The sequence below is a fragment of the Strigops habroptila genome, chromosome 2 (assembly GCF_004027225.2).
Source record: "Strigops habroptila isolate Jane chromosome 2, bStrHab1.2.pri, whole genome shotgun sequence".
NCBI classification, from domain to species: Eukaryota; Metazoa; Chordata; class Aves; order Psittaciformes; family Psittacidae; genus Strigops; species Strigops habroptila.
In genome coordinates this window covers 43081994-43106987 of record NC_044278.2, presented here as the reverse complement: position 1 = coordinate 43106987, position 24994 = coordinate 43081994, and the positions used below count along the sequence as shown (strand labels likewise).

The following is a 24994-nucleotide window of genomic DNA, read 5'->3' as shown; positions in this document are numbered from 1 at the left end:
GGGTAACATGTTCCAGTATTTTACCACCCTTACTGTAAAGAATTTCATCCTCGCTACAGCTGTTGTATTTGCATACACATATGAGTGCACACACTCTCTATTTTGCAGTCCCAGGCCTTGTGGTGTTTTCTGTAAGAGTTGTAAAGACATAGCAGCCTTGGCTAGTGCTCAGGTCTCTTCAGGTACCCAGGACAGTGAGGCAGAAGCGATCCTCAACCTGCAACCTGGTGAAATGGATTTTTTTTTTTTTTTTTTTTTTTTTTTTTCCTTCTCTAATCTGACAGACTGGGAGCCTCTATATGCTAACTTCTTCCCCATGGAGAAAAATAATTTCATGTTCCCTGATATGAAGGCTCCAGAAATTGGATATTGCAGGGGAATAGGCCACTGCTTTGGCAGGAATGAAACTTAGAGGGTTCTCATGTTCCTTGTTTGGCTGTGCCTGAAAGATCTGGCTGTGTTATCCTGGAGGACAACTAAATGTGGTGATGACAGCTGCTACAATATGCACATTCTTGTTAGTAACAAGGCTAAGGTGACCAGCTAGTTATTCATAGGCTTCTAAGGTTACATTTCAAAGTCTTTCAGTAAATAGGTGCTCCTATTTATTGCCTTCCAAGTAGCCTAATTTAACAGATACTTTACAGCAAATAATTGCCTATAAATTCCACCTCGTTTGCCTTTTTTTTTTTTTTTTTTTTTCCCCCAGCTTCTAAACAAAGTAGAAGAGAGAATGAAAGAATTGTTTCATGGTAACATAAAAAGGGTGAAACGGTAAGTTCAGACATCTATTCCTACGTGTGGCTTGTCTGCATAGTTGCTAAAGATAATACGCAAATTACGCTTTGCTGTACTGTGATGAGTAGCCTGGAGTATGGATTCATGCATATGTGGTTTTCCACCCAATATTTTAAAATTGTTTTATTGAGGATCATGTGAGGTTTTTCATATTGCTAAGGTTCATCTTCAGTATTTTTACCTTGGGCAAGGATTATTTCTTTAATTTGCTGCAATGGTTGCATGAAATGGTGGGAGAAAATGGAATCAGGACGTGAGAGCAGACTGCTCTGGAAGGGCTGGGGAGCAAGGCTGTCAGGGGGATAGGCCAGGGCATGAACCATACCTGTTGGACCACATCCCATAGCTTGTGGTCAAGGCGAGCAGGGCTGGTGATGGTGACCAGAGTCAGCCCCAGCCCTCTGACTGCCAGGCTGGGCTGTAGCATTGAGGCAGCTCTGAGAGCTAGGTGTCAAGGATTGGCGAAAGACTTGGGCAGGTATGGACAGAGCTGCACTGTAGTTCGGGCAGGGACCAGGGGTGAGGCCTGGAGCTAATAATGCTCAAGCCCATGGAGAAGGCCCTTCCCTGTCAGCTCTCTCTCTGACAGTTCTGTTCCTGCTGTGGCTCATGGTGCTGGCCTTGGGCACATGTGGCAAAAACCCCAGGGGAACCTCTGTGCTTTAGGGCCCTGCCAAGAAAATAGAAATGTTTTAATGTAACTGAAGGAGGAAGGCTTTGCAAGCCTTCTGTCATTTTAGTTGACTTTGAATACAAGGTTATACATTAAACCATAGGGATGCTAATTGTGGTTTGTTGCCTGCTGCTGAAACAGCATTCATTCATGCTGGAGTTCCCCAGGGATCTGGAAGAACACAGTTCATGTTGGTGTCTTCCTGGCGACTGGCAGTGACTGGCACCTCAAAGCCAAAGAGCACTTACTGCAGGCATGTGCTTGCTGGAAGGTGCAGCAGGTGCTTTAAACGACACAGAAGTGGAAATGGTTTAAGTAAAAAGCGATGTAAAAATCGACAAGATCCTGTAAAGCCAAGGAGCAAACTACAAAATGGGAAAGCAGCTAAGCAGTACTACATTAGAAGGTTATCTGAAGGCTGTACAAGACCACAAGCGAGGTGGTATTGATTTGAAAAGTGATATTACACCTCGAATGTTGTTTTTTGTGTGTAACAGTTGTGTATAAAAGAAAGGTAGTTGTCCTGCTTTATTTGTCCTGGTAAATCCTCACCTGACGCACAGTCTGCAAATGTATGTGTATATCAGGGAAAAGCGCACTCTCTGAGGGTATTTTAATACTGAAATATGATACTGAGAGTTTGTGGAATCCTTATGATAGGAGCTTGTTAAAAATGGATCAGGAAAAAGTCTGCCAGAAGTGATCCTGATAAATTTGGTTACCTTGGTATAGGAAGATGAACCTCCTACAACAATGGATCTGGTACAGATTTTGTCACACACCCCTCAACTTAAAGTAAATGTCTTTGCATCCTTCTGGTGTTAGCTTTACACGTGCAGCTGCACTGGAATTCATGCTGCTGGGAAAGTTGTTCCTGCTTTTTAGTTGTTTTGATGTAGTGAATAGATAGTTTTGTTCTGGCTGTGTGCTGCCATCTGGTGGCTTACTGAGGGTAGGAAATAGTTCTGAAATGTTTACTGTGAATCGCTAGTGAATTTAAAAACCTCTTGTCTACGTCTGGTCTTCTGCTACACCCTCCTGGGTGGAGAAAGAAAGCTTTTAACTTTCTGAAGTGTGTGTGGGAAATCTGATTAACTCTATGCCTGCACGTTTTGCTTGAAATGGAATGCGATCGTTTTGATCATTCACTGCCACTTCAAATATAGTTTACTGGTGAAATAGTGATTTGGAAAAAGAAACCTCTATATAGAATTTAAAAACCAAACAGACAACAAAACCAAAACGATCTGTGCAGGTGCTTGAACCACTTTTTAAAATTAACACAAACTGTCAGCTGATGCCAAGGTTTGTGCTTACAAACTGCAGGGTGACCCGGCTTGGTTTGAAACACTATAATAATTCACTTTTTGTGTTTGTGTATGTATTTAAAATGTTTCTCAGTACAAATTTAGGAGGGTGAGGTCCACTAATCCCAAAGAAACTGTTCTTAGCTGAGCTGAAGATGGGAAGAGTTTTTGTCATGTTTTTTCATCTGAATTCTGCTTTTGTATTTTATCCATTTCTAGCCATGTTATGTAAATAAATACTCTCTCTAAGGGTAGAGAGATTCATGTGCACGTTGTAGAAGTTGTACATAAAGAACCACCATATAATATTTCATCAGTGCCTTATCAAGTTATGTATATTTAACTTATGGCTGATAGGCTTCCTATCCGTTGAGTGTTAAATCTTGCAAGTTTTCTTAGATCCTTCTTTTAAGTATTTATTTATTATGGTGAATCCACAGTATGTTTAGAGGGAATGTTTTGTAATACTTTTTCTTATTATTTCTTACTAGATTGCCAGCCATTTTGAGGGGAGGTGTCATCGATAGATACTGGCCCACAGCTGATGGGCGCCTGGTGGAGTACGACATAGATGAAGTTGTTTATGATGAAGATTCACCCTTTCAAAATATTAAAATCCTGCATTCAAAACAGTTTGGGAATATTCTTATCCTCAGTGGGGATGTCAGTACGTATCATCTCATTTCAGGATCTTTTGTGTGAAAATGTAGGAAGTGTTTTCTATCTCACTATGGGACAGTTTTAGTAGATTGCTAAGGGTCATGGTTCTGATGCTGGAAGCTACATTCATAGAATCATAGAATAGTTAGGCCTGGAAAGGACCATAAGATCATCTAGTTCGAACCATCTGTATTTAGCTGCTTTGTAGGTGAATATCATCTGACTCTGTCTCCTTCAAAATGCTCAGTTGAACTCTTAGGTTAGTGAGGAGAATAACTCAACCTTATGGGAATGTCTGTATATGTGGTACTCTCTGTGTGCCCAGGTTTGTAATTTTGAAAGTGAACTTGGGAGAAGCTACTGTTCTTTTAAGCTGGATAAGAACGCAGTTTGTTAGAAAATCTAGTCATCAAGCAGGAGTACGCTTTATAAAACCTCTCAGTACTAAAGTTGAAAAGTACTGACTGATGTGAATGAGGCATGTTGCTGTCTAGGGATAGAATACCTAATTTCAGTCTAATGGCAGAGTAATTAAGAAATTTGACTATACCTTTTTGAAATCACCAGAAATACCTCTAACTGTTCGTTTAGCTTTCTGCAACTGTCAGGGGGGTTTCTGTGCCGATGGCAGCTGAAAAGTGTTGTTACTGAATTTCATTAACAAGGTATTTTCTATTTCAGTTAGAATTGTGTTTGAAATCACCAACTAGGTATTCCATACTTCTAGCCAGAAACTTTTATTAGTTTCATATACAGATGAGGTTTTGTTTGAATGTTGTCATAGTGTTCCTCATAGGAAGGGAAGTATACCATTATTTATTTACCTTCCATGGGATTTTAAAATACTGCTTTGTGTCATTTAGTTATTGTACACTTATAAACGAAGTGCTGATTGCCAGCCAGAATGATAGGATATGCCATGATGTGCTACTGCACAAAGCTTTGCCCCTGTAGCTCAGATGTGTTATTACATTATTGCCTGCTTTGGAGCTAATGAAGAGTAAGTCAACTAGAAAGTATGCTTCAGGGCCTTTCAGCAATTATGTGTTGAGTCATGCTTCTGTGCAGGGATCTACTGGCGTGCATCTAGGTTGCACTTTTTAGTTGGGGTCCAGACTGTGCTTTCAAAAATCTCGTGATTTGTTTCTTGCAGCGCTAGTCTGAGGTAAAAACTCACTGAAGTGGGTCCACTCAAGTGTGGATGAAAGTCTGAAACGCTGACAGTTTTGCTCTACAGCTTGCTTTCTCTTGCCACGCAGTATTTCCTAATGTGAGGTAGCCATTACTGGCTTTGCCCCAGTATTAATCCTGTGTGGGATTCTCAGGAGGATCTCATTAGTTTTGCTAAAACACCAGCCTCCCATTACCTGGACTGTTTCTGAGAGATAGGTTGTTTCTGTAGGTGCTCTTGCTTTGATCTTTATTATATCACCTTTGGATTAATACCAGTTAATGAGAATTAAAGATGTAATGTTTCAGTCTAACTCTTTCTCTTCCTTCCATTCAGATCTGGCAGAGAGTGACCTGGCATATACACAAGCCATAATGGGCAGCGGAAAGGAAGACTACACTGGGAAAGAAGTGCTAATCCTAGGAGGTGGTGATGGAGGTATACTATATGAGATAGTCAAACTGAAGCCAAAGATGGTTACTATGGTAGAGATATCCTTTGAGAAATGACTGATCATTGATTTCAACATTTTCAGCCTGCATTTTCTGCTGATGTCCTAGCACTGAGCACAGTTAACCGTCACGTTCCGATTTGCATGAGGAGATAGGATTTAAAATGAAATTTCTTTTTGTCAGCTTAGAGAGACCCAGTGACTACATATTTGTACATCATTATGTAGCACCTTCTTTGAAGTTCCCAATCCGTACTATAACTCTTGAATAGCAATTTACATAGAACTGGAAAGGAACATTTATGTCATCAGACTGATATTTTCTCTGATAACAGAAGACGGGGCTGTCAAGTCCACAGTTCCGGCTGAGTTCTGCCTTCTTGGGTTCTTCTGTTTTTCTAAAGAATGCTATAAAAAAATTAATCCCTAGAAGCAAAAAAAAACCGTCAGGACTTGGTGAGCTGTGTTGATGGCAGAATGACCGACTCTTGCCCTGTCTTAAAAATACTGATACAAACCAGGTTCTCAACATTTGTATAACATAACGTACACACATTACAATAGTTTGTAATGTAAACCGCTGTTAGCCATATGGAATGTTGATCACCCTAGGTTTTGGGATTCCCTTGCTAGAAGCTAATAAGAATTGGTTTGCAAATGTAGGTTAAAGTCTTAACTTGGTTTAGCTTTATGGGGTTTTTAAATGCACCATCCTGTTGTTCACATTTCAAGCTTTCACAGTAATGGTAGCCTAGGGCACCAGAAATACTGGTTAAAAACAAAAATAAGTATTCCTAAGCCTCTAACTGAATCTGGAGGTGAATACATAAGGTTGGCTATTTCAGTATCTATACCAAGATACAGATCTTGCTCTTACTCCTTTGAATGTCATCTTTTCGAGAATTTCTTTCTGAAGAAATAGAAACTGTTACCTGTATTATTTCTGGAATGTAGAATGCCTTAACAAGCTTCAAACATTGACCAAATGGTGATCGACGGGTGTAAAAAATACATGCGTAAAACATGCGGAGATGTCTTAGACAATCTGAATGGAGAGTGCTATCAGGTAATATTTTGGTTTTCTTTCATTAGAAGTGATACTTCAAATACAGTTGCACCTAGCCTGGAAGACTGCTATGGTAAAGTTTTGAGGAAAAGTCTTCTGATTTTTCTTAATTCCGGGAAGGATTTCCTCCTTTGTTATGACACTCCTAAATTTTAATAGTGGAATTTGTGTTGGAAATAAGTATTAGTGTCAAAATATTATCTTTCTCTTTTCAAACTCTTTTAAAAATAGTTGTATATAGCTTTTAAGGAATTTGAAATGGGAGCCTGTTTATTCCAATAGCGTACAAATAAAGAGGAAGTAGCAGTAAGGATGCAGTGTTAAACATCATTCCTTAAACTGATGAAAAGATAGAAAAATGTGTGTGTAAATTAGTTGTCCTGTACTGTTGAGAATACCTGAATTTGTTATATGCACTTAAAAATTATTTTTAATTTGCAGGCAAAATCTCTTACCATTACACTGCTAATATATTAAAAATAAAATAAAAAATCCATGCATCCCTGCAGTTAGGGTCTTTAAGTGCTTTATCTGAGAGACCCTACGAACTAGTCCAGGTGTAACCAGACATCTTCAGAGGAAATCTTTTCTTTGTTTTCGTTATTGTTCCTTAAGGCGCTCTTATACTCATTTACAGATGTGAGCTAAAAAAAGGCACGCAAAAGATTAACAGAGAAGTTAACATGGTACTTTGCATATGGCTGTTCATGCAAATACCTTATTTTTTGTTGGGGGGCTACTAATTGTTACCATTTGGTAGCTAAAACAGTGGTCACCCAGCAACCAGTGACAGAGCTAGGAAAATCAGTCCTTTATTGCCACTGTTGTCATTGTTGTAGTTCCTACAACTGTTATTCCTTTTTATATAAGAAGTTGAAAATTCAGCCTAAAATTAAATGCATTATTTAACTTTGTACTTTCCCCCTTCTCTTAATTCCTGTGAATCCACATTTGTTCCTTTTAACTTCTCAGTTTTAGGGTATTTTCAGGACTGCTACAATATTTCATTCTTACAGGTTCTGATTGAAGACTGTATTCCTGTATTGAAGAGATATGCCAAAGAAGGAAGGATGTTTGATTACGTAATTAATGATCTGACAGCTGTTCCAATCTCCACATCTCCAGAAGAAGGTTAATCTTCTAATTTATTTTCCTAAACTTTGAGGGTTTTCCATGTTTCTGCCCTTTTGCTGTATAATAGTTGGCAGCTTGCAGCAAAAGCACTCGATTCTTGCCTTTTTTAATAGCGAATCTGAGAGGCAAAGAATGATAGTAACACATCTGTTCTTCATGAATATTTCTTGAATGTTAGGAAAAAATTAGCAAGTGACTAGGACTTTTTTAAACTCGTGTATAATAATACAAACTCATGTAACTCTTGAGAAAGTATTTGGGAAGTTCAAGCTCCAGTAAATTTGGAAACATCTGGAAAATTACTGTGAAGAAAAACATATACTTCTGCCATCATTGCTGTTGTGTATAGGTTGTGCGGGGGTTTTAGCTGGTTTTGTTGATTTTAAGTTTTGTTTTGGTTTTTTTGTAAGGTATAGGATAGCTACTTTTTAAACAGTAGCTATGTTGCAAGTTTCAAATATGTAATAGGGAACAAGCCAATAATGTGCTGTTCTGTTTTAAATCGTACTCTCTTGCAGATTCCACATGGGAATTTCTGCGGTTGATTCTTGACCTCTCAATGAAGGTCCTGAAACAAGATGGAAAATACTTCACACAGGTATGAACCTGGATGTAATACATACACAGCAATATTTTTTTACAGTCTGCATTTTTCCGGTATATATAAAAAAAGCTACTAGCTGGCTTTCTACTTCTAGCCACTCATTAGGGATTCTTGCATGAAATTTGGGCTTTGTCTGACTGACTCGTCTGTTTTCATCATTTCAGCTGAATTTGCAGCACTTGTGCCTTTGAATTGAAAAGCTTAATTTCAAGAATCAGCTAGGCATACTACAGAATATTTTAGCTGTAAGCAATTCTCGGAAAAGGAGAACAGATGTACTTTATGAACAGCTACATGGGGTTTAAGCTAACGTCTCTGGTTGTAGAGTGTAAGACATGAAAATTTGTCATCCATAAAGGTGTAAGAATTTGAAATAGGCGCAATGGGATGAGAAAATCAGTCATTTGGGAGTAAATACTCTCTTTTTGCTTGCTGTCCACTCCTAACGCAAGTCACTGGTTTGGCCTCTGCAAAACAGATTTTGAACATTTAAATGGTTGTTACAACACTTGGCATTTTGTGAAGTATTTTATATAGTCATAAATAAGATTTTGTCCTTGTCATACTTGACATAACATACACAGTGAGACTAGCTGACTTTATTAGAACATTCGTAAACGTATGTCTGTAGACCAGTGTCTGTCAGACTTTGCAGAAGAACTCTGGGAAGAAGCTTGTGCTGAAACCTGGAGTGATGGCTGTGCTGCAGCCAGGAGACAGGGAGGTGGTTCAATCTCAGCTTAAACCATCAGAGGCTGAGACTGGTGCAGCTCTGCTGCCTGTCCTGTCCTGATGGGAAGAGATAACTCACCAGCACCTCTGCTTGCACAGGAAGAAAGGGTAGCAACAGAACTGGCCCTGGCAGATTTAAGCTGTTGTGAAACTGTGCGCTATCAGTTTCACAGTCCCAAAGCAACAAGGTGGAAAATGGCAGGATGGAAAAGAAACAGTATTAAAATTGCAGTGGCCTGAATTTGGACTTGTGGCTAACTGGTAGCCAGTGAAAGGGCTGGAGTATAAAAGGTAGCGCACTCTGGCACCTTTGTCTTCCTGAGGGTGCTGAAGAGGCAAAATTAACATTGGGGCAAACAGATATCAGTTTTTGATATATCTGCTGGTACACTACCCAGTCCATTCGGTTATTGTGCCTTCTTCCCAGTTGGGCCTGATTTGAAAACAAAAACAAAGAGAAAAACCCTCAGAAAGCTCATCAGTCTGATAATAGGAAAACCAAACTTTTAGGAGTGCTTTAAATAAAGGAAGTTATAGACAGCTGATTTTAAGTTTTGCATTAAACTAGTTGAAACTGAGTATCCAGAGGATTGGGTTAAACAGAAGTTGAAACATGACCGCTACGGACTTTAATAGTTGAGTTTAGTCACACACTGGGAACTCATAAATGGTTTTGAATTATCTGATGTGTTAGCTGTTACATGTCAGGGCCTTTTACCTCTGTGTGTTAACACTGGAAATTTAAGTTACTTTTGTTCCAACTGTCCTGTCCCTCCCCCCCCAACTTTCTTGAAGTGTAAAATATGTTAAATGTCATCAAGAAAAGCAACTGGGGGAATGTCCACCTATTTGTTAGAGCCTGACCTTTGTGGTGATGGGGAAATGTCTCACATGAGAGAAGCTGCAAAAGAGTCATTGTCCTGCTGGCTGCTGCCCGGTAGCTGCAGTTGTTGCTTCTGCCTTGGCATTATGTTGTGTAAATATTTGAAACTTCTGTAGTTTGTAGCCTCTCCTCTAATAGTTCTGCTTGCGGGATTGCCTTGTGCGTCGTGTGAGAATGTAATTTATTTCAGTGCTCAAGAAATACTTTACCCAAAAGTGGATTTCTGTTCACAGAATGCCAGCCTTTCACATGCTCTATTGCTGCCTGATGTTCTAAATGCCACTTCTGGGGAAAAATAAATGAAAATGCTCTTTGTCTCTTCTTTGAGCTCTGCACAAGTTTTGGAGAATGTTCTCTTCAGAACATGAATTGACGGCAGGGTTTAGAGCTGTCTAACTCTAGATAGATATAATTTATCTGAGATTATAAAAATAATTATTTTTTTGGCATGTTACTCTGACACGGCTGGTTGTTCGCTTGGGATGCCATGGTGATCCTCTAAGCAGTCTCTGAATGCTAATGCAGAATATCCTTTCACCACTAGGTGGGGACTGATAACTAATATTGACTGGCAGTTTAACATTTAGAGAGAGATTCTGCCTGTGAAAGGTTCTTCAGACTCTTTAGTCGTATTCCCAGGGGATGCGAGAACGTATGTCGCCAATTTTAGGATGAAGGAGGGACTTTTTGCTTGTTTCACGACTGGAAAGATAGAAAGGGCAGTTTTATGGATCTCATTCTTTGCTGCTATGAGTCTATGCTTACATATATCGGGGAGTGGGAGGGGGGAACCTCCATACTTGCTCCGTACAGCCACAGATAGTAATCACAATGAGAACAACAACTTACTTGTATAAATGGCAGCCTTGCTTTTCATGTCCATACTCTTTTAGCTGCATGATCCATATTGACAGCCTTGCAGCCTACGTAGGACCTGGACAGAGAGGGGTGACCTTTAGGGCCCTTAGCCTGCAGAACTTGCAGCCTGTCTATAAGTTAAAGATTTGAGGCTTGCTTTTGAAAACTTATTGTTGAACATAATACCACTACTGTGATGCTTAAGGGTCACATGGCTTGCTGTATTTCTGTTCTTCCTTCTCCTTCTGAAGCTGCTGCTTTCAAGTGTTTAGTGATGTAATATGGCTCTGGATCTGTGAGGTGCTCAGTGTTCCTTTCTCCAAGGGGAGGCAGTTACAGGTTCCCAGCCATCACAGGAGGAAGAAAAGTGGGAGTCAGTGAGGATGTAAGAACTTGATGTATCCCAAGGTCCTATTTCAACTCTATTGGACTTGTTTCTGAACACATTAAGTGTTGGACCTTCTAAAAGCCAGTATGATCTTTAGATTGCCCAAGTGATTTTTTTAACTTCAGCGGAGTATGTGTAATCTTAGATAGTGGTGTGATATGTTTGTGGCTTTTTGCTGAACCATCACCATTCTGCACCTTCAAAGTAGCACATGAGGATTGTCCCAACAGCTGTGAAATTATGCTTTATAAGCTGCAGAGTCCAATGGTAATGTTGTCTCTGTCAGTGGATTATGTGTAGCTAGGAAAATGCCTTTTTCTATGCTAAGTTTTTGCTCTGCTGATCTAATCCTTTGAGGTTGAGCAGGCTATCATTTTTAGCCTGTTTATGAAGTGGAACCTTTAAAAATACCTCTGAACAGGAACTTGCTCCTTCCTAGTCTGGGTCATCTAACCCAGGCAGGCTAGAAACAGCCTCAGACCACTCATGGGTTTGGGTTCCAGTAAACAGCACTAACCACTGGTACAAGGGATCAGATGTCTCCCACGGGCACATGCGGGCCTTCACCAAGCTGTCACTTCCTGGCTGCCCTCTAATACAGCATGGCCCTGCCCTCTGAATGTCCAGACCACTCTGATGTTGCTCCATAGTTACACTCCCTTTTTTGGCTGCTGCGTGGGTTTTCTAATTAGCACTTACTTCCAAAGAGGGAACAGGGTTCTCCTTGACTGCAGTGTAAAAGGAGGGTGGAAGAATGGATACAGGTCCCTGTGTGAGCTCTTGGCAGTTCGGGACTATAAGGGGCAGACTTTTCATTTCCTTGTGTTACTGAGAGTTTAGTTTTAAATTGACTGATCGTATAAACAAGGTCTTATAAATACAGATTGACTAATCTCAAAGTTTAAAACTGCCTCAAATACTTTTGTGAGAGAGACATCCTTGTTAAGGAGGAAAAAAAAAAGTCGGCATTCCCGTGTTTCTTGTCTGTCAAGATGCTTGACATGGAACAAAGATTAAGGGGAGGCAGGCAGAGGAGTTTGGTAGGGTTTTGTATATGTTGAAAATTGAGCAGTGTGGGATAAAAAAGTCCAATTTTGCTTATTTTCTTTTGAAAAAATGGTGAGTCATCAGTTTTAAACCTTACTAAACACTGTTCAATATTAGTTATTGTTTGAGTATACAGTGGCTGTTTAGAACAAAATATGTATTGGTTGAGAGGGGTGATCCTTCCCTCTGCTCTTGTGGGATCCTACCTGAGTACTGCGTCCAGCTCTTGGGGCCCCCAACACAAGAGAGATGTGGAGCTGCTCGAGCAAGTCCAGAAGAGAGCCATGAAGATGATCAGAGGGCTGGAGCACCTCTTCTATGAAGACAGGCTGAAAGAGTTGGGCTTGTTCAGCCTGGATAAGAGGAGGCTTCAGGGAGGCCTTATAGCAGCCTTCCAGTACTTAAAGGGGCCTAGAAGAGATCTGGAGAGGAACTTTTTACATGGGCATGTAGTGGCAAGTTAAGGGGGAAAGGCTTTAAACTGAAAGGGGGTAGGTTCAGATTGGATACTAGGAAGAAATTCTTCACTATGAGGGTGGTGAGGCACTGGCACAGGTTGCCCAGAGAAGCTGTGGCTGCCCCATCCCTGGCAGTGTTCAAGGCCAGGCTGGACGGGGCTTTGAGCAACCTGGTGTAGTGGAAGGTGTCCCTGCCCATGGCAGAGGAGTTTTAACTAGATGATCTTTAAGGTCCCTTCCAACCCAAACCATTTTATGATTCTATTGCTCTATCACATAACTGTTTTCGTGAGGTGGGAGGAGTTAAAATAAACATAGGTTATGCAACTGATCATTGTGTTGCGTTCTGGGCTTGGTTCCCTGTGTCGTATTTCAGTGATACACAAACATCCCTGTGTGATTGATGTCTTTAACAACACTGTAGGTACCTTTAAGTAAGATCTTGATTTGTAGTTTGGGGAGTTGTGCGTTTGAAAAGTAAAAATTGCTTATTGGCATGTTCATTGTTCCTGTAATTAGTTTTCCACACTACAGTGATTTGGCTGTTTCTGGAAATAGTAGAAAGGCTGAAACACTGAGGTGATAGGCTGGGAAACTGTAGATACTTTTATCTCATTGTGTATCCCATTAAACTTCCTCTGTAATAGTGGTATACACCATAAATTACCTAACAGTGTTTTCTATTTATGACTCAAATTACACACACAGGTTGTTTTTTAGTTTTCTTTTGCATTCAGTCTGACGTTGAAACAAAATTATATGTTTGGTAAAGGGCGGCTGAACCAAATAACTGCTATAGTCCCCTGGATAATAACAGGGTACTAAACAAGTACTACAGCAGTCTGTTCATTGTTGTGTTTTGTGCAGTTGTGCTCAGTTAGTGTTCATCTCTTACCTTCCTACAAACCACTTTTGTTTTCTGATACCCAAAACCAACTGTGATATATTAAATATAAAGCATACCATCTTCCTTTAACAAATAAACAAGTACACCTTTGTTCATGAAATGTGACCAAAATGATAATCAAATACATGTTCTATGCAAGTTCTTTTGAGAGAGAGCTTTCGAGAATATGATTTGTTTTAAAAGATGCTGTGTATAGGAGTTTTCCACTTGTGAAAACTTGAGCACAATGCAAAACATGCAAAAGAACAATAATAGACTAAATTCTCACTTCCTCTCGAAATAGAAATGTTTTAAATAAAATGTGGGAAAAAAGTCCTACCGATAAAAAGAAGCTGGGGAAAAAATAGTTTAAATACTGAAGTCAGAACGTGTGTTATACACTTTGTTTCTAGTTATCATCTGATGTTACGTGGAAAAAGAAGTGTAGATGTAGCTGTTTAGACATACTGATTTCAAATAACTCTACATGTTGTACCTTGTGTTTAAGAGCACAGGTAGTATTTGTTGGCCAAACTCATCTTAGTTCCTTGCTTTGTGAAAATTCACTTTGTTGTGTGCACTTAATTATTTTAAGGCTGTTTTTCAAAACCTGAGAGCAGTGAGAAGCAGAAGTTAAACAGTAAAACGCAGCTTTCTTAAAGACCGTTCTCTTGGAGTGGAAAGCTTCGCAGTGTGTTAGCAGAGCAATGCACATATGTGAAACATAGGTAGTGCAGACATTTTGGAAGTGTTGAATAAATCCTTTGTTCCTTTGGTCCTATAGGACTTGACTTTCATTTCAAGTCAGCGGTCTTAAAATATTGAATAAGCTGTGGCTGTAAGAGAGCTATAGTTTTTAATTGGCTCCAGCTCCTTTTTCTTAGTTGAACCATCTGCATTCTTTCACAGTCAGATGCCAGTTATGCACTTCATCTCAGGGCAGGAAGGGACAAGAAACCTCACTCAGTTAATTTGGGGGGAGGGTGGGGGTGTGGGACACACAATAACAACAAAAGCCCCAACAAAATTATGTGTGTGCGTGCGCAAACATTTCCGGAAGTCATTTGGTGCAGAGGGAAGACACTGCTGTTCCATATGTGGAGTCTGTTGCTTTAGGCTTTGTGTTCTTGTCTCTCTCTTGCAGAGTTCAGGGCTTGTAGAGATCAGAAGCAGTACTCTGCTCAGAAGTGCTTATGCTAGAAGGCTTTTGGCTTGTCCTGTCACGAACAGAAAGAGTCATCTAGAAACCAAGAAGTTGGCTGCATTAGTAGATGACTGTTTCTGCCTTTTTTTGTTTTTTGTTGTAACTAAACCTCTTTCTGTCTTATGCATATCCTCGTATCATCGAGACTAATGTTCTTGTAATATGAGATAAATAGCGAACTTTTGTGCCTTGGGTCTCTTGCCATCATTTTGTGGGACACTGGCTTGTATACTAGGTTACTAGGAGCTGTGTTCCCTATTTTTGTCTTCTGTGGTAAATGTTGTTCCTCCACTAGAAGTGGTTAAAATGTGTGGGTAAGCTAAGGATTTTGAAGTTGAAAGTAACTGGAGAAATGCTAGTTAATGCTTCTGTTTTTACCGATTAGAAATCAGAAAAAGAAAGTAGGCTTTGTGCCAGGTCAAGGAAAAAGGCATTTATACTATAAGCTAGTAAACCCAACCATTAGGGAAGGATGGGGACATGTGTATCCTGAAGATGTCTCAACTAGCCTCACAGATGACTAGATACGTGCATGCTGTAGATGCGGTCAGGGTAGATTCATCATTGTCATAAAACTTGCTGTTCATGTGTAGTGTGCAGCATGGTTGGAATCGTGTTTGGGGCCCATAGGTTGAGCTGAAGGTTCCTCATGAAAGTGGTGGAGGTAGAAGACCACAAACAATTCATCTTGCTGTCAGTGTGCCAAGGACCACTAACATCTTGTTGCCCTTGAGCAGAATCCCAGAATGTCTTGTCTCTGTACTGTGCCACTGCAACAGTATATTCATATTTTGGTGGGTCTTTATTCAGTGTCTTGTACCTAGAAAACAACAACTGAATAATTTGTAGACCATGCAGTGGCGACTATTTTCATCTCTACTCTATTTTAAGTTAGTGTCCAAATAACTTGTAAAGTATCAGCTAGCCTACTCAGTTACGTAGGCAAGAAACTTGACAAGAACCTTTTTAATTAAAAACTTGCACACTTGCTTGGGTAGTGTGTTCAGTTTAGCGTTCTGTGGGCTCACTGTTACCACTAGATCTTCAAACCCGTTATGGATAGCCACTTTCTAATTAAAGCTTTCTCTGTATGAGCATCCCAGGTGTATGTTGCAATAACTCTTCTGCTCGTTAATACTTAGCTTTGGATAAAGTTGTGCTTGTAATTAGGAGGAGGTTTGGGTTTTGTTTGGTGGAGGGATTAATTCCTTACCATTTGTAATCCTTGAGATTTGTTTACATTCCAAGAATGATTCATTTGGGTAATAATTTGTCTGGGAGTGTTATGAATTCAATGTGTCTTGTATTTCATAGTTGCACTGTTACAGAAAAATAAGCACTGATTTGTATTTTGTTCAGAAAAAGATAGTAATATTTTTAAATGAGATAACAGGGGTCCAAGAAAAAAGTATCCTAGTAATCACTTCCTTCTCAGAAGCCTGATACACTCAAGACAATGTAGCCTGCAGCCATAGAACTTCTTTATAATCTGATTGATTTTGTCATATTGCTCTGTGGAAGAATCTGTTTAAAATGAATAGGTTGTAGTGTTTTTAATAGTGCATTTAAATGTTGTAAGAACCAGACAATGTTAAATAATCGAAAAAATCTGGATGTTGTAATACTGTTTACTGATATATTTAAGCAATCATAAAGAAAACGGTTGTTGAGTAGATGTTATAGGTAAACAACACATGGTGGTCTGTTTTAACTAGAATCTGTAATGTAGTGGTTGCTTCTGCTAATGAGAAGATAATCTCCCCCCATACTTACCCTTTCTTGAAAAGATACAAATTGTTGTTTGCTGTAGGCAGAATGAAGACAAGCTGTTCAGAATTTGCCTTGTAAATATTAAGAACAGCATGTATCTGGTTTTGAAGTATGTGGGAGCCTTACATTAATGTCAAAATGTATATATTCAGTTGCAATTTTGCTTATTTGTTTGATTGTAACTGGGACTTTTCTCTTTTTTTCTTCAGGGAAACTGTATCAATCTGACTGATGCCTTGACTCTGTATGAAGAACAGCTTAGCAGGCTTTATTGTCCTGTGGAGTTTTCAAAAGAAACTGTGTGTGTTCCCTCCTACATGGAATTGTATCCTTACAAACTGAAAAAGAGTGGAGAGAGTGTGTATTAATAAATCCAACAAGCCTAGATTGCTTGGAGGTGATGAACTCGAGTGCAAGAAGGCAGTTCTAATTTAAACACTATTAATGTTTTTTCATAGTAAATGGACTACTGCGGTTTTATTTTGAGGATAATTGCAGGAATTGTTTTTTTAAAGGTGCCATAAATTCACAGCTTGTGAGATGATCAGCACCTTTGAAGATCAGGTTATGTTTTTGTTAATGTTTTTGAGTGTTCCAAGTGTATTATTTATGCGATGTAGGATAAACTGTAGGATGAGGGTAATACTGCCTGGGAGTTCTGGCAAGGCTGTCTTCCTCCTCTCTCCCCCCAAAACCCACCCAAACTAACTTAATACAGATTAGCATGACCCAGATCTTTAAATGTTCTTGGATCTATTGAACATACGTATAGCTCAGTCCGCATATTTTTAATGGAAGAAAAAAAAAAGTGATTCTTAACAATCATTACTAGTTAGTGTTACTGAAAATCTGTGGGTGGCAGGCAAATTATACAAGGAGCTGGAAGTTTCAGCTTCAAACCATTGGCTCTACAGGGGCATTTTGATCTCCTATACAGTGGTTCTGCTGGCTGCATTTGCCTTGAGCGTTTACCACTTTTGTGTGATCTCCTAGGAAATGTTTCTGCAGGGTAATGCCTGCTGTGGTTGTCCCTCTCTTGACAGGAGAGATCTTTCCAGGATCTGCTTATTCAATAATACATTACATATGTGACATTGCCACAGCCTTTCTTCTGTTCTGTGTGTTCATTTTGCCTTCTCTGTCTCCAATCTTGATACTGTTTAATGCTGTAGCCTGCTGTTCTGGACTCCATACTGACTGTAGCAACCTTCTCCTGTTTCTCATTATTGTCTGCTCTCCAGTGAGATTCAGATTTGATCTTAACATTTTTAAGACAAAAATGGAAGAATGAAAGAGGATGTGAAGATATTTGCCCTTGTAGCTTACATTTTCAGAGAAACTGGTTATTTTTGCCTTTACAACTGCCAGACCTTAATGCAACCTGTAACGTGATTTGAAGTATGCATCCTCAGAAAGTCTTCTAAATACTTACTGCATTTTTTTATTTGGAAGTATGCAAAATGTTTCTAAATTAATGAAGTAGAAACACTACTTTTTTTTTTTTAAATAAATGTTTCTAGTAAGCTAACAGATAGAAAATATTTTTAGCAATAGATGTATTAAACCTGGCCACTAAAGTATAGCAGCACTTGAAAATGAATAGTTCTTGCAGAAGTGGGGCAAACTTTATTAGTTTGCTTTTTATGAATGAATTAACAATGTTATAGTGGTATAGGTACAGGAATCTTAAAGGAGAAGTCATCTTGATGACTTCAGAGTAGCCCCCACAGTACGTACTCTATCTTAATTTGGCCTTGGACTTCTGATAGCCCTTTAGTGCCTTTCAGGTACAGGTTAACACTTTTCTTGAAACTTACGTACTCAGGAATCTTCATCTGAATGGAAGTTTATACCTAAATGCTGTTTCTTAGATGACTGAAAGATGTGATGGTTTACAGTAGAGTTGTGACAGGTAATTAAAAATGAGGGGTTTATTTCTGTCTGAAGAATGCGACATATCTGTGACATTCATTTAAGTGCCTGAAATCTCTTGAGCCATTTGAACAAATCTTTTCACTTACGCGAATGTTCATTTCTGTAACCTGACCAGAAGTTGTCTGCATGGATACCTGACTGTAGCCAAAGTACTAAGCTGGCTTATCACTTTTTATTGTTACTTGTTTTGCCTACTTGAAGAATTGTTGTTGTGTGTAATTGTTACTTGAAATTCTGGTGTTTACCAGTGTTGCTGTGGGAGTCATCTGAAATTCAAGTAGCTGTTGACATAAAAGTTAGCTCTATTTTAAGGAAAGCATATATGTCTGTGAAGTCTCCACCAAGACTTTATGATGAACATGGAGGCTGCCATCTGGAGCATGTGTGACTTCACTGTGTAAACAGAAGAACATATATCTCTGTGATTTTACAAAGTTATAAATCCCAGAAATCTGTGCCTTACTCTGCAGCTGTTGCTGTACCTCTTAAAAAAAGTTATGTTCATGTCTCATCCTCTCACCTGCTTCTCTGGAAGCAGGTAGAATTATGTAGCTCTGACTGCTCTCATATGCCCAGCATGGCAAGAGCTCTTGAGGATCAGTTGTCTGTCCTGTCAGGAGTACTTCAGAGAACTGTGGTTTGAGTATAGTATATGAGTCTGCTGAAGTTGGGTCTGTCTCCTCACAGAGGAGCAGCAAAAAGAGCTCTGATACAGCTGCTAGTTGCTCTGTATTTGCTGCTAGCTCAGTCTGGACGACATAAAGGTCTGCTTTCTGAAAATTGTTTAGGTACCAAAGGCAAACACCCATAGAAGCTTTTAGAGAAAAACCTAGGCAAAATTTAGGTGCATCTGTTAAGTAAGCGTTCAACAGAACCCCTGTTGAGGCAATTAAGAGGCAGTAGACGCTTAAATCTTTGCCCAATGAGATACCTGGACGCCTATTGTTCAGCTACTGAACATCTCAGAATTAATTTTATGTCTGACTGTGTCTGCATTAGGGTTCACAAATTAGGTAGCTGCATGTCTCTTTCTGTGCTACTTCACAATTGAGAAGATGAACAAGATAGATCCCAACTTGGTAAACTCCTGATCAAAGTTTTGATCGCTCTTCCCAAAGTATTTCTGTAGTTTGTTCAGTGGTTGCAGTGCACAAAAATGCACCACCTGAAAGTCTGCAGCAGGAGTTAGAAATCATGGGTTTGCAAAGAATTTAAGTTGCAGTGGAAACAGGATGCTCTTTTGAACTGCTGAATCAAAAATAGGATCCTGGCAGATTTCCCTTTTGAGATTTTTACCTAACTCATCTTTATGAGGTACCAGAAGTTTTCAGAATTGAAATATAAGTGGAAAAAAAAACTGCTTCTTTTTTAACTGTGTACTACAAACTTTGGGTTTGTTTTTTTTTTTTCTCCTTAACTTCTTATTTTCTCCAGATGGGTATTCTACACTATTTGGAAGAAACAAACGGACATCTGAACATCAAGCTTATTTGAAATTATCCTAAATGTACATGCTGCATGGAGCATATAGGCCTGCCACGTGCTGCATATTGTCATCTTGAACCTTTAAATTATATGCTGTAGATGATCCTGAAACTTAGTCATGCTATTGATTGTGAATTCTTTAAATGTTTTTATTATTATTTTAATTTAAAAGCAAATGGAAAATGTATATTTTGATGAGCTAGGGTGTTATTTTTGAAAGTCAACTTAAAGATGAATAAGCAGCAAAACTATATAGCTGCTGAATGCACTGAACCTTTAGAATGTGATCCTTTTTATTTTTTTGTAGATCTTCACAAACTGATTGATTAAAAAAGACATCTTTAGCATTTCACCCCTGAAGAGTGGTCCATGGAGTTTGTTTGTGGGTTATTTTTTGTTTTTCCACCAGATTTTTGTCTATGGTGCTTTTTAAGGATGGCGGGGGTTTTTGATTTTTAAAAATGAACATTGCAGTGCTTCTGTGCAGAGAAGGGCATAACTAACTAAAAAAAAGAAAAAATCTTCTGAAAGAATACCCCAAATCCTTCATTGCAAAGGAATAAAACTAGTCTTTAATTTTGTTTATTCACTCTAGTTTCATTTGCTGTAATCTCTTCTGCAGGAGAAGAATCTTTGACCTTTCACCTCATGGAATTCTTTAGCTGCTGCCATATTGATAATTTAGATTTTCATATGGATTTAACAGTAGGTTATAGAGGCACTTTGAACTCTGTCAGCATGAAAATTAAAGCTGATTTTCCATCCCACCACACACAATGCAAGAAATTGAGTGTAATGAGGTTCTTGTGGGCATATGCTCCTCAACCTTATGGGAAGCACTAGGTTTTTGAAGAAAGAACGGTTGCTTTAGAAGGCAAAGAAGTGTGGGTACCATCTAGATTCATGTGCATCAGTACTGAATGTTTTGAGTCTGGTATGTATACTTCAGTAGGGTAAGTCCTGGTTGTATTGCCACAGGTTGACAATGTTGTGTGGGGCTCTTGCTGAATTAGGTCCATTTGCAGTATAAAAGTCAGTGGAGAAGCTGGGTTGCATTATAGGTTTGTTCTGAAAGATAAGGCATTTTTGTCTATTTCTCATGTTGTCTGAAAAGTTATATTTTTGTAAAAATGTCCTATGTATTGACTAAGCATTTACTTTCAGTGTTTAAAAGATCCCACTTGAAGGGAGGTAGGAAGGATTATAACCATTCTGTGCATTTCTGTACATTTCCAAGATAGAATAAAAAGTGCACTATTTCCCTGAACACTTTAATCCTGGGCCATAATGTTTTGGTTTTTTTTCCTTTAACACCTACTATCAACATTTTCTTAGTTTTGTTGGAGGGAGTGGATCTCACCCCCCCAAGATACTATTAATGAAAACAAAACAAAAGAAACACTCTTAAGATCTGTATTCTTAAATCATACATAAAGAAGAATTTTACTGTCTCCTGCATATATCAACTGTTCATGAAATCAAGTAGCTTATGTAGATTTCCAGTTGCTGAAAAGCCTGAAAACATTTTCTCTTCATTTGGCATATAATTGTGCCATTAAAATGCTTTCAGTTTGGAGAGCTAGTGGAAGTATTCTTCAGTCTTACTGTCCTACATTATTGCATTTAATGTTAATTCTTTAATATACATGGAGCACAGTTCTTCTGTGGCCTACAGCTTATGCATCCCTCAGTACTCCCAAAGAGCAGAGCCTCTGTCTAAAAAGGAGTAGAGAAGTATCTTGCATTTCCCCTGAGTGTTTTAGCTCTGTTGTATACCTCCCAGAAAATACCTTGATATTATTGCCTATTACTTAGTAGTGACCCTTCATTTATAATACAGGACTGCAATCTGTATATTGTATAGCTGAAAATTAATGCCAATATCCTGTAAACAGTTACATGTACCCTTAACTTTGCAAGCATGAATATTCCCATTGATTCTTAGCGTGTTTACTCATGTAGGTGAAATTAAGCACATGGGCATTCACTGCGATTGGGCTTATGGCATATATGTTCCTGAGTGAGGTTGAGAGATGTAGAAATTGGTCACAACAAGTGGGGGTGGTCTTCGTTTAGCAAAGAAACTTGTGAACTAGAAGGTGACTTAATATGCTTGCTGGCTTGCTGTACCGAGGCTAGCACTTTCTTTAGCATCGCTGCACAAGGCTGCCAGAACACAGATGCTGTGTGTGCAGGGATGTTCTGTGATCAGTTCCCAGAATGATGAGGGGACTTGAATTATGTATTGATAGGTGAGAGGCAGCACTGCTTGCAAATCTTTCCTTTTCAACTGATAAAGTATAAAGAGAGTTGGAGGAATTTTTTTTTCTTTAAACTTTTCTGATGTAGGGGGTTTTTTTTAAGTGGTAGATGCAGTTAAGCAATTCAGTAAACACTGAACATTATATTTTTTTAAGTTGCTGAATTGATTTTGGGCAAATATATACACACTGTCAGCCTATTTATTTGTTGTTGTAGTGTAGATTTCTAAAGAAAAACAAGACTCTTTGTGTTAGAATTTTCAAATGCAAACTGCTACAGTTGAATTATCCATGTTTAAGGCCAGTGGGAAATAGCTATGATTGCTGCACTGTGTATGCAAATAGTTCACGAGATACGGTTACCATTAGGGTTTTCTTGATTATTCTTTGCACCAAATGCTGCTTCCACCTAGAAATGTGATCTACCTATATCAAAACTTGATTGATAGTAGTTTGTGCAAAGAGAAGACTGCTGGCATTGTATCTACTGCATCAGTGCAGTGCATGTGTTAAAATAAAGGTACACTATTATTACTTGTGTGTTTGAATTGTTAAATACATTGCGAAGTCAGTTACAATGACAGAATTAATGGGTATGATGCTTCCATTCTACCCATTCTTTCTTTTCCTTGTCACCTAACAAACACGTAGTTACTTAATGGCCCTTTTATTGAGTACCCTTCTCTGTCCAGATTAATACAGTTATTTTACATATAATATACACTCAGATAAGATACTCCCTAATATGGAACGGCATGCTGATGTTTGCCATGGGGAGAATCACTTGAAGCTTCAGTGATATTTACGTAGAAAGAGTTAATTTTCTGTAGAGCACTGTGGATGTGGATTCCTTGGAGGTCTCCAAGTGTAAGTTTTACTTCTTCTAAAGTGGCAGGTTGGCTTTGGGTGGCGGTGTGACTCATTGATGGCCTACAGAAAAGATAGGCTTAAGAGAAGTAAGTGAGACATTGAGATGTTCAGAATGATGCAAGTTTTCGCACAAGTTTAAGGAAGAGGGAGAAGGGCATGGACAGATTGGGCACAGTGAACGAAGTTGCTCTGGGGTGTGGTTCAGAAAGATTAATCATGTCAGACAATGGAAGAAGAATGTGACTTCTAAAAGAGATTGTAGAGAGATTTACATATATTCCAGCTGACTGGAAAGGAGAAATGTTTACATCTGTCCTAGGTACAGTGATAGCAAAGGCTTTGGTAGTTGGGAAAAGTAATGGGGAAGGCTTAACTTAAGGGGGGAAAAAAGTCTTAGATACAAACTTCGAGGGCAGGATAAAGAGCAATTTAAGATCACCCACATGCACAACAGGGAAGATAGGTATCTTTTGCTTTATTTTCACTGTTTAGAGTTTAAGGTGTTGACAGCTTGATGGAGGGAACAACACAAGGGAACAAGTGAGAAGAGTACTCAATTTCTTATTTTAGGAATAGGAGACTGCGGATGATGTTGCCTGAGGGTAATGGAAGGAGAAAGTTGACAAACCTTGCCACAGAGGGGGGGGAAAAAGGAGTAGTTGGCATTGGTAAAGGGAGATGCTAAAGGAGCAAGTGAGAGAAGTACCAAAGAAAGCAAGTGCAGGAGTGACTAATAGCAGCATTGAGCAACACAGAAGTGCCTTTTTGAAATGTGGGGTGCTTTAGGAAGCAAGGAGTTAGAAATGTGGAATGGGAACAGTGGAAGCACGCAAAGAAGTTCATACAGTGATAATACATTTTAGTGAACTTGAACTTAAGAGGTGGAAATGGAGAAAGTAGAAAGGAAGGAAAGAAGAGGGTGAAATGCACTTTGCAACTGGAAGCATGATGAGAAGTACTTCTGTACAGTGTCAAGGGAATAAAAGACGCAGGAACAAGTTAAGATTGGAAGGAACTCTAGGAGTGAGCCAGGAGGAGGAACCAGAAATAGGGCAGGACAACAAATGTGTTGGGGATTTGGGGATTGCGTGTGGACATAAAAAAAGGAGTGCTGGTCACACTGCTCAGTTTGTCCTCTGAAGATATTAGAGGGAGAAGGAAGAGAGATTGGAAATGTTTGGTTTTCTTTTGTTGTTACTTTTTTCCTTTTTTAATTTTACTATTATTATTTTATACTGGGTAGGATTGCAAGATGGCTCCTAAGTATTTTAGGAAGAAAAGAACTTAACTGCTGGAAATTAAATTATGACCAAAAGGAAACTATTTGGATCAAGGAGTTTTGGGTAGACCCAAGCAAATAAATACAAACTTTATGAAGCCAAAGGAAAGGGAACTGTGGGATTTAACTGTCATGGGTTGTCATTGTGAGCATGGAAGTGTGGAAGGCAGAAGGATACTGGTAGCATTTCTGCTGTCTTCAGCTTGTGGAATTGGGAAAACTGTTGAGAACTGGCAAATGTATGAAAACCAAAAATAAAAAAAAAGCACTGCTACAGCCATTATAGGTTATTTTTGGCTGACTTCGAAGTACACAGATAACTTCATTGTGTGTTACCTGAGAGGATGATAAGTTCCATGACCTTGGTGATGAATGCACAACACACTGTGTTCTATATTACCTGTGCAGCCCTATTAGCATGATTTACATTGAAAGACCCAAAGTCAAAAGTATTTATTGATGCGTAATGGAAACATCTTAGTGAGTAGCCTTTGTGTATACAAAGATAAGCAGCAGTGGAATTTTAAAACAACAAGTTTCAGTAGGTGAAAATAACAAAAGATCAGTACATGTGAAGCTTTTTTTTTTTTTTTTTTTTTTTTTCCCTCTGGTAGCTGCCAACACCTTCCCTATTTAATTTCTCTTTAGTTTTCAAAGCAGATGCTTTAGCTTTTTTAAAAAAATATTCCTTGCTTTGTCCAAATTCTGCTCTTAAGCTTCACACTAGGACATCCTGGGAAATACTTCCTAATGACTAGCATCTCGTGTAATACTCAAGTGTTGATGTTTTATAACCACCGGTTAGTTATTTGGAGTGGAAGGATGACTGAGGCGTTTTTAAGGCAGGAAGTTTTTGACAATTCTTTTTTTAAAACCCCTTTGGAGACTGACAGAATAATTTATTCTGTCATGGCACATGCACTGATGTCTATTTTTAAAAAGGATAGTATCCTTTTTGAAATTTTTACCTGTAAAAATTGTGTCACATACTAAAATATTTCTCTATAAAATTCTTACCATATAGATAACAGTTAAATACTAGGGAAAGAGGAGATAGCTGCTCACAGTTTCTGG

The 24994-nt window shown here is 38.9% G+C and overlaps 1 protein-coding gene across 1 annotated transcript in view; it reads left to right on the top strand.

The window, feature by feature from the left end:
* The window catches only part of SMS (spermine synthase), a 47428-nt gene extending 25123 nt beyond the window's left edge, over positions 1–22305 (top strand). Inside the window, exons 4-11 of the mRNA XM_030476008.1 lie at positions 710–774; positions 3270–3445; positions 4946–5100; positions 6037–6126; positions 7143–7257; positions 7779–7858; positions 16300–16415; positions 19460–22305. Of these exons, the coding sequence (XP_030331868.1) occupies positions 710–774; positions 3270–3445; positions 4946–5100; positions 6037–6126; positions 7143–7257; positions 7779–7858; positions 16300–16415; positions 19460–19502 (840 nt within the window). The 3' untranslated portion in view covers positions 19503–22305. The remainder of the gene's footprint in view (positions 1–709; positions 775–3269; positions 3446–4945; positions 5101–6036; positions 6127–7142; positions 7258–7778; positions 7859–16299; positions 16416–19459) is intronic.
* The last annotated feature ends 2689 nt before the right edge of the window (positions 22306–24994 follow it).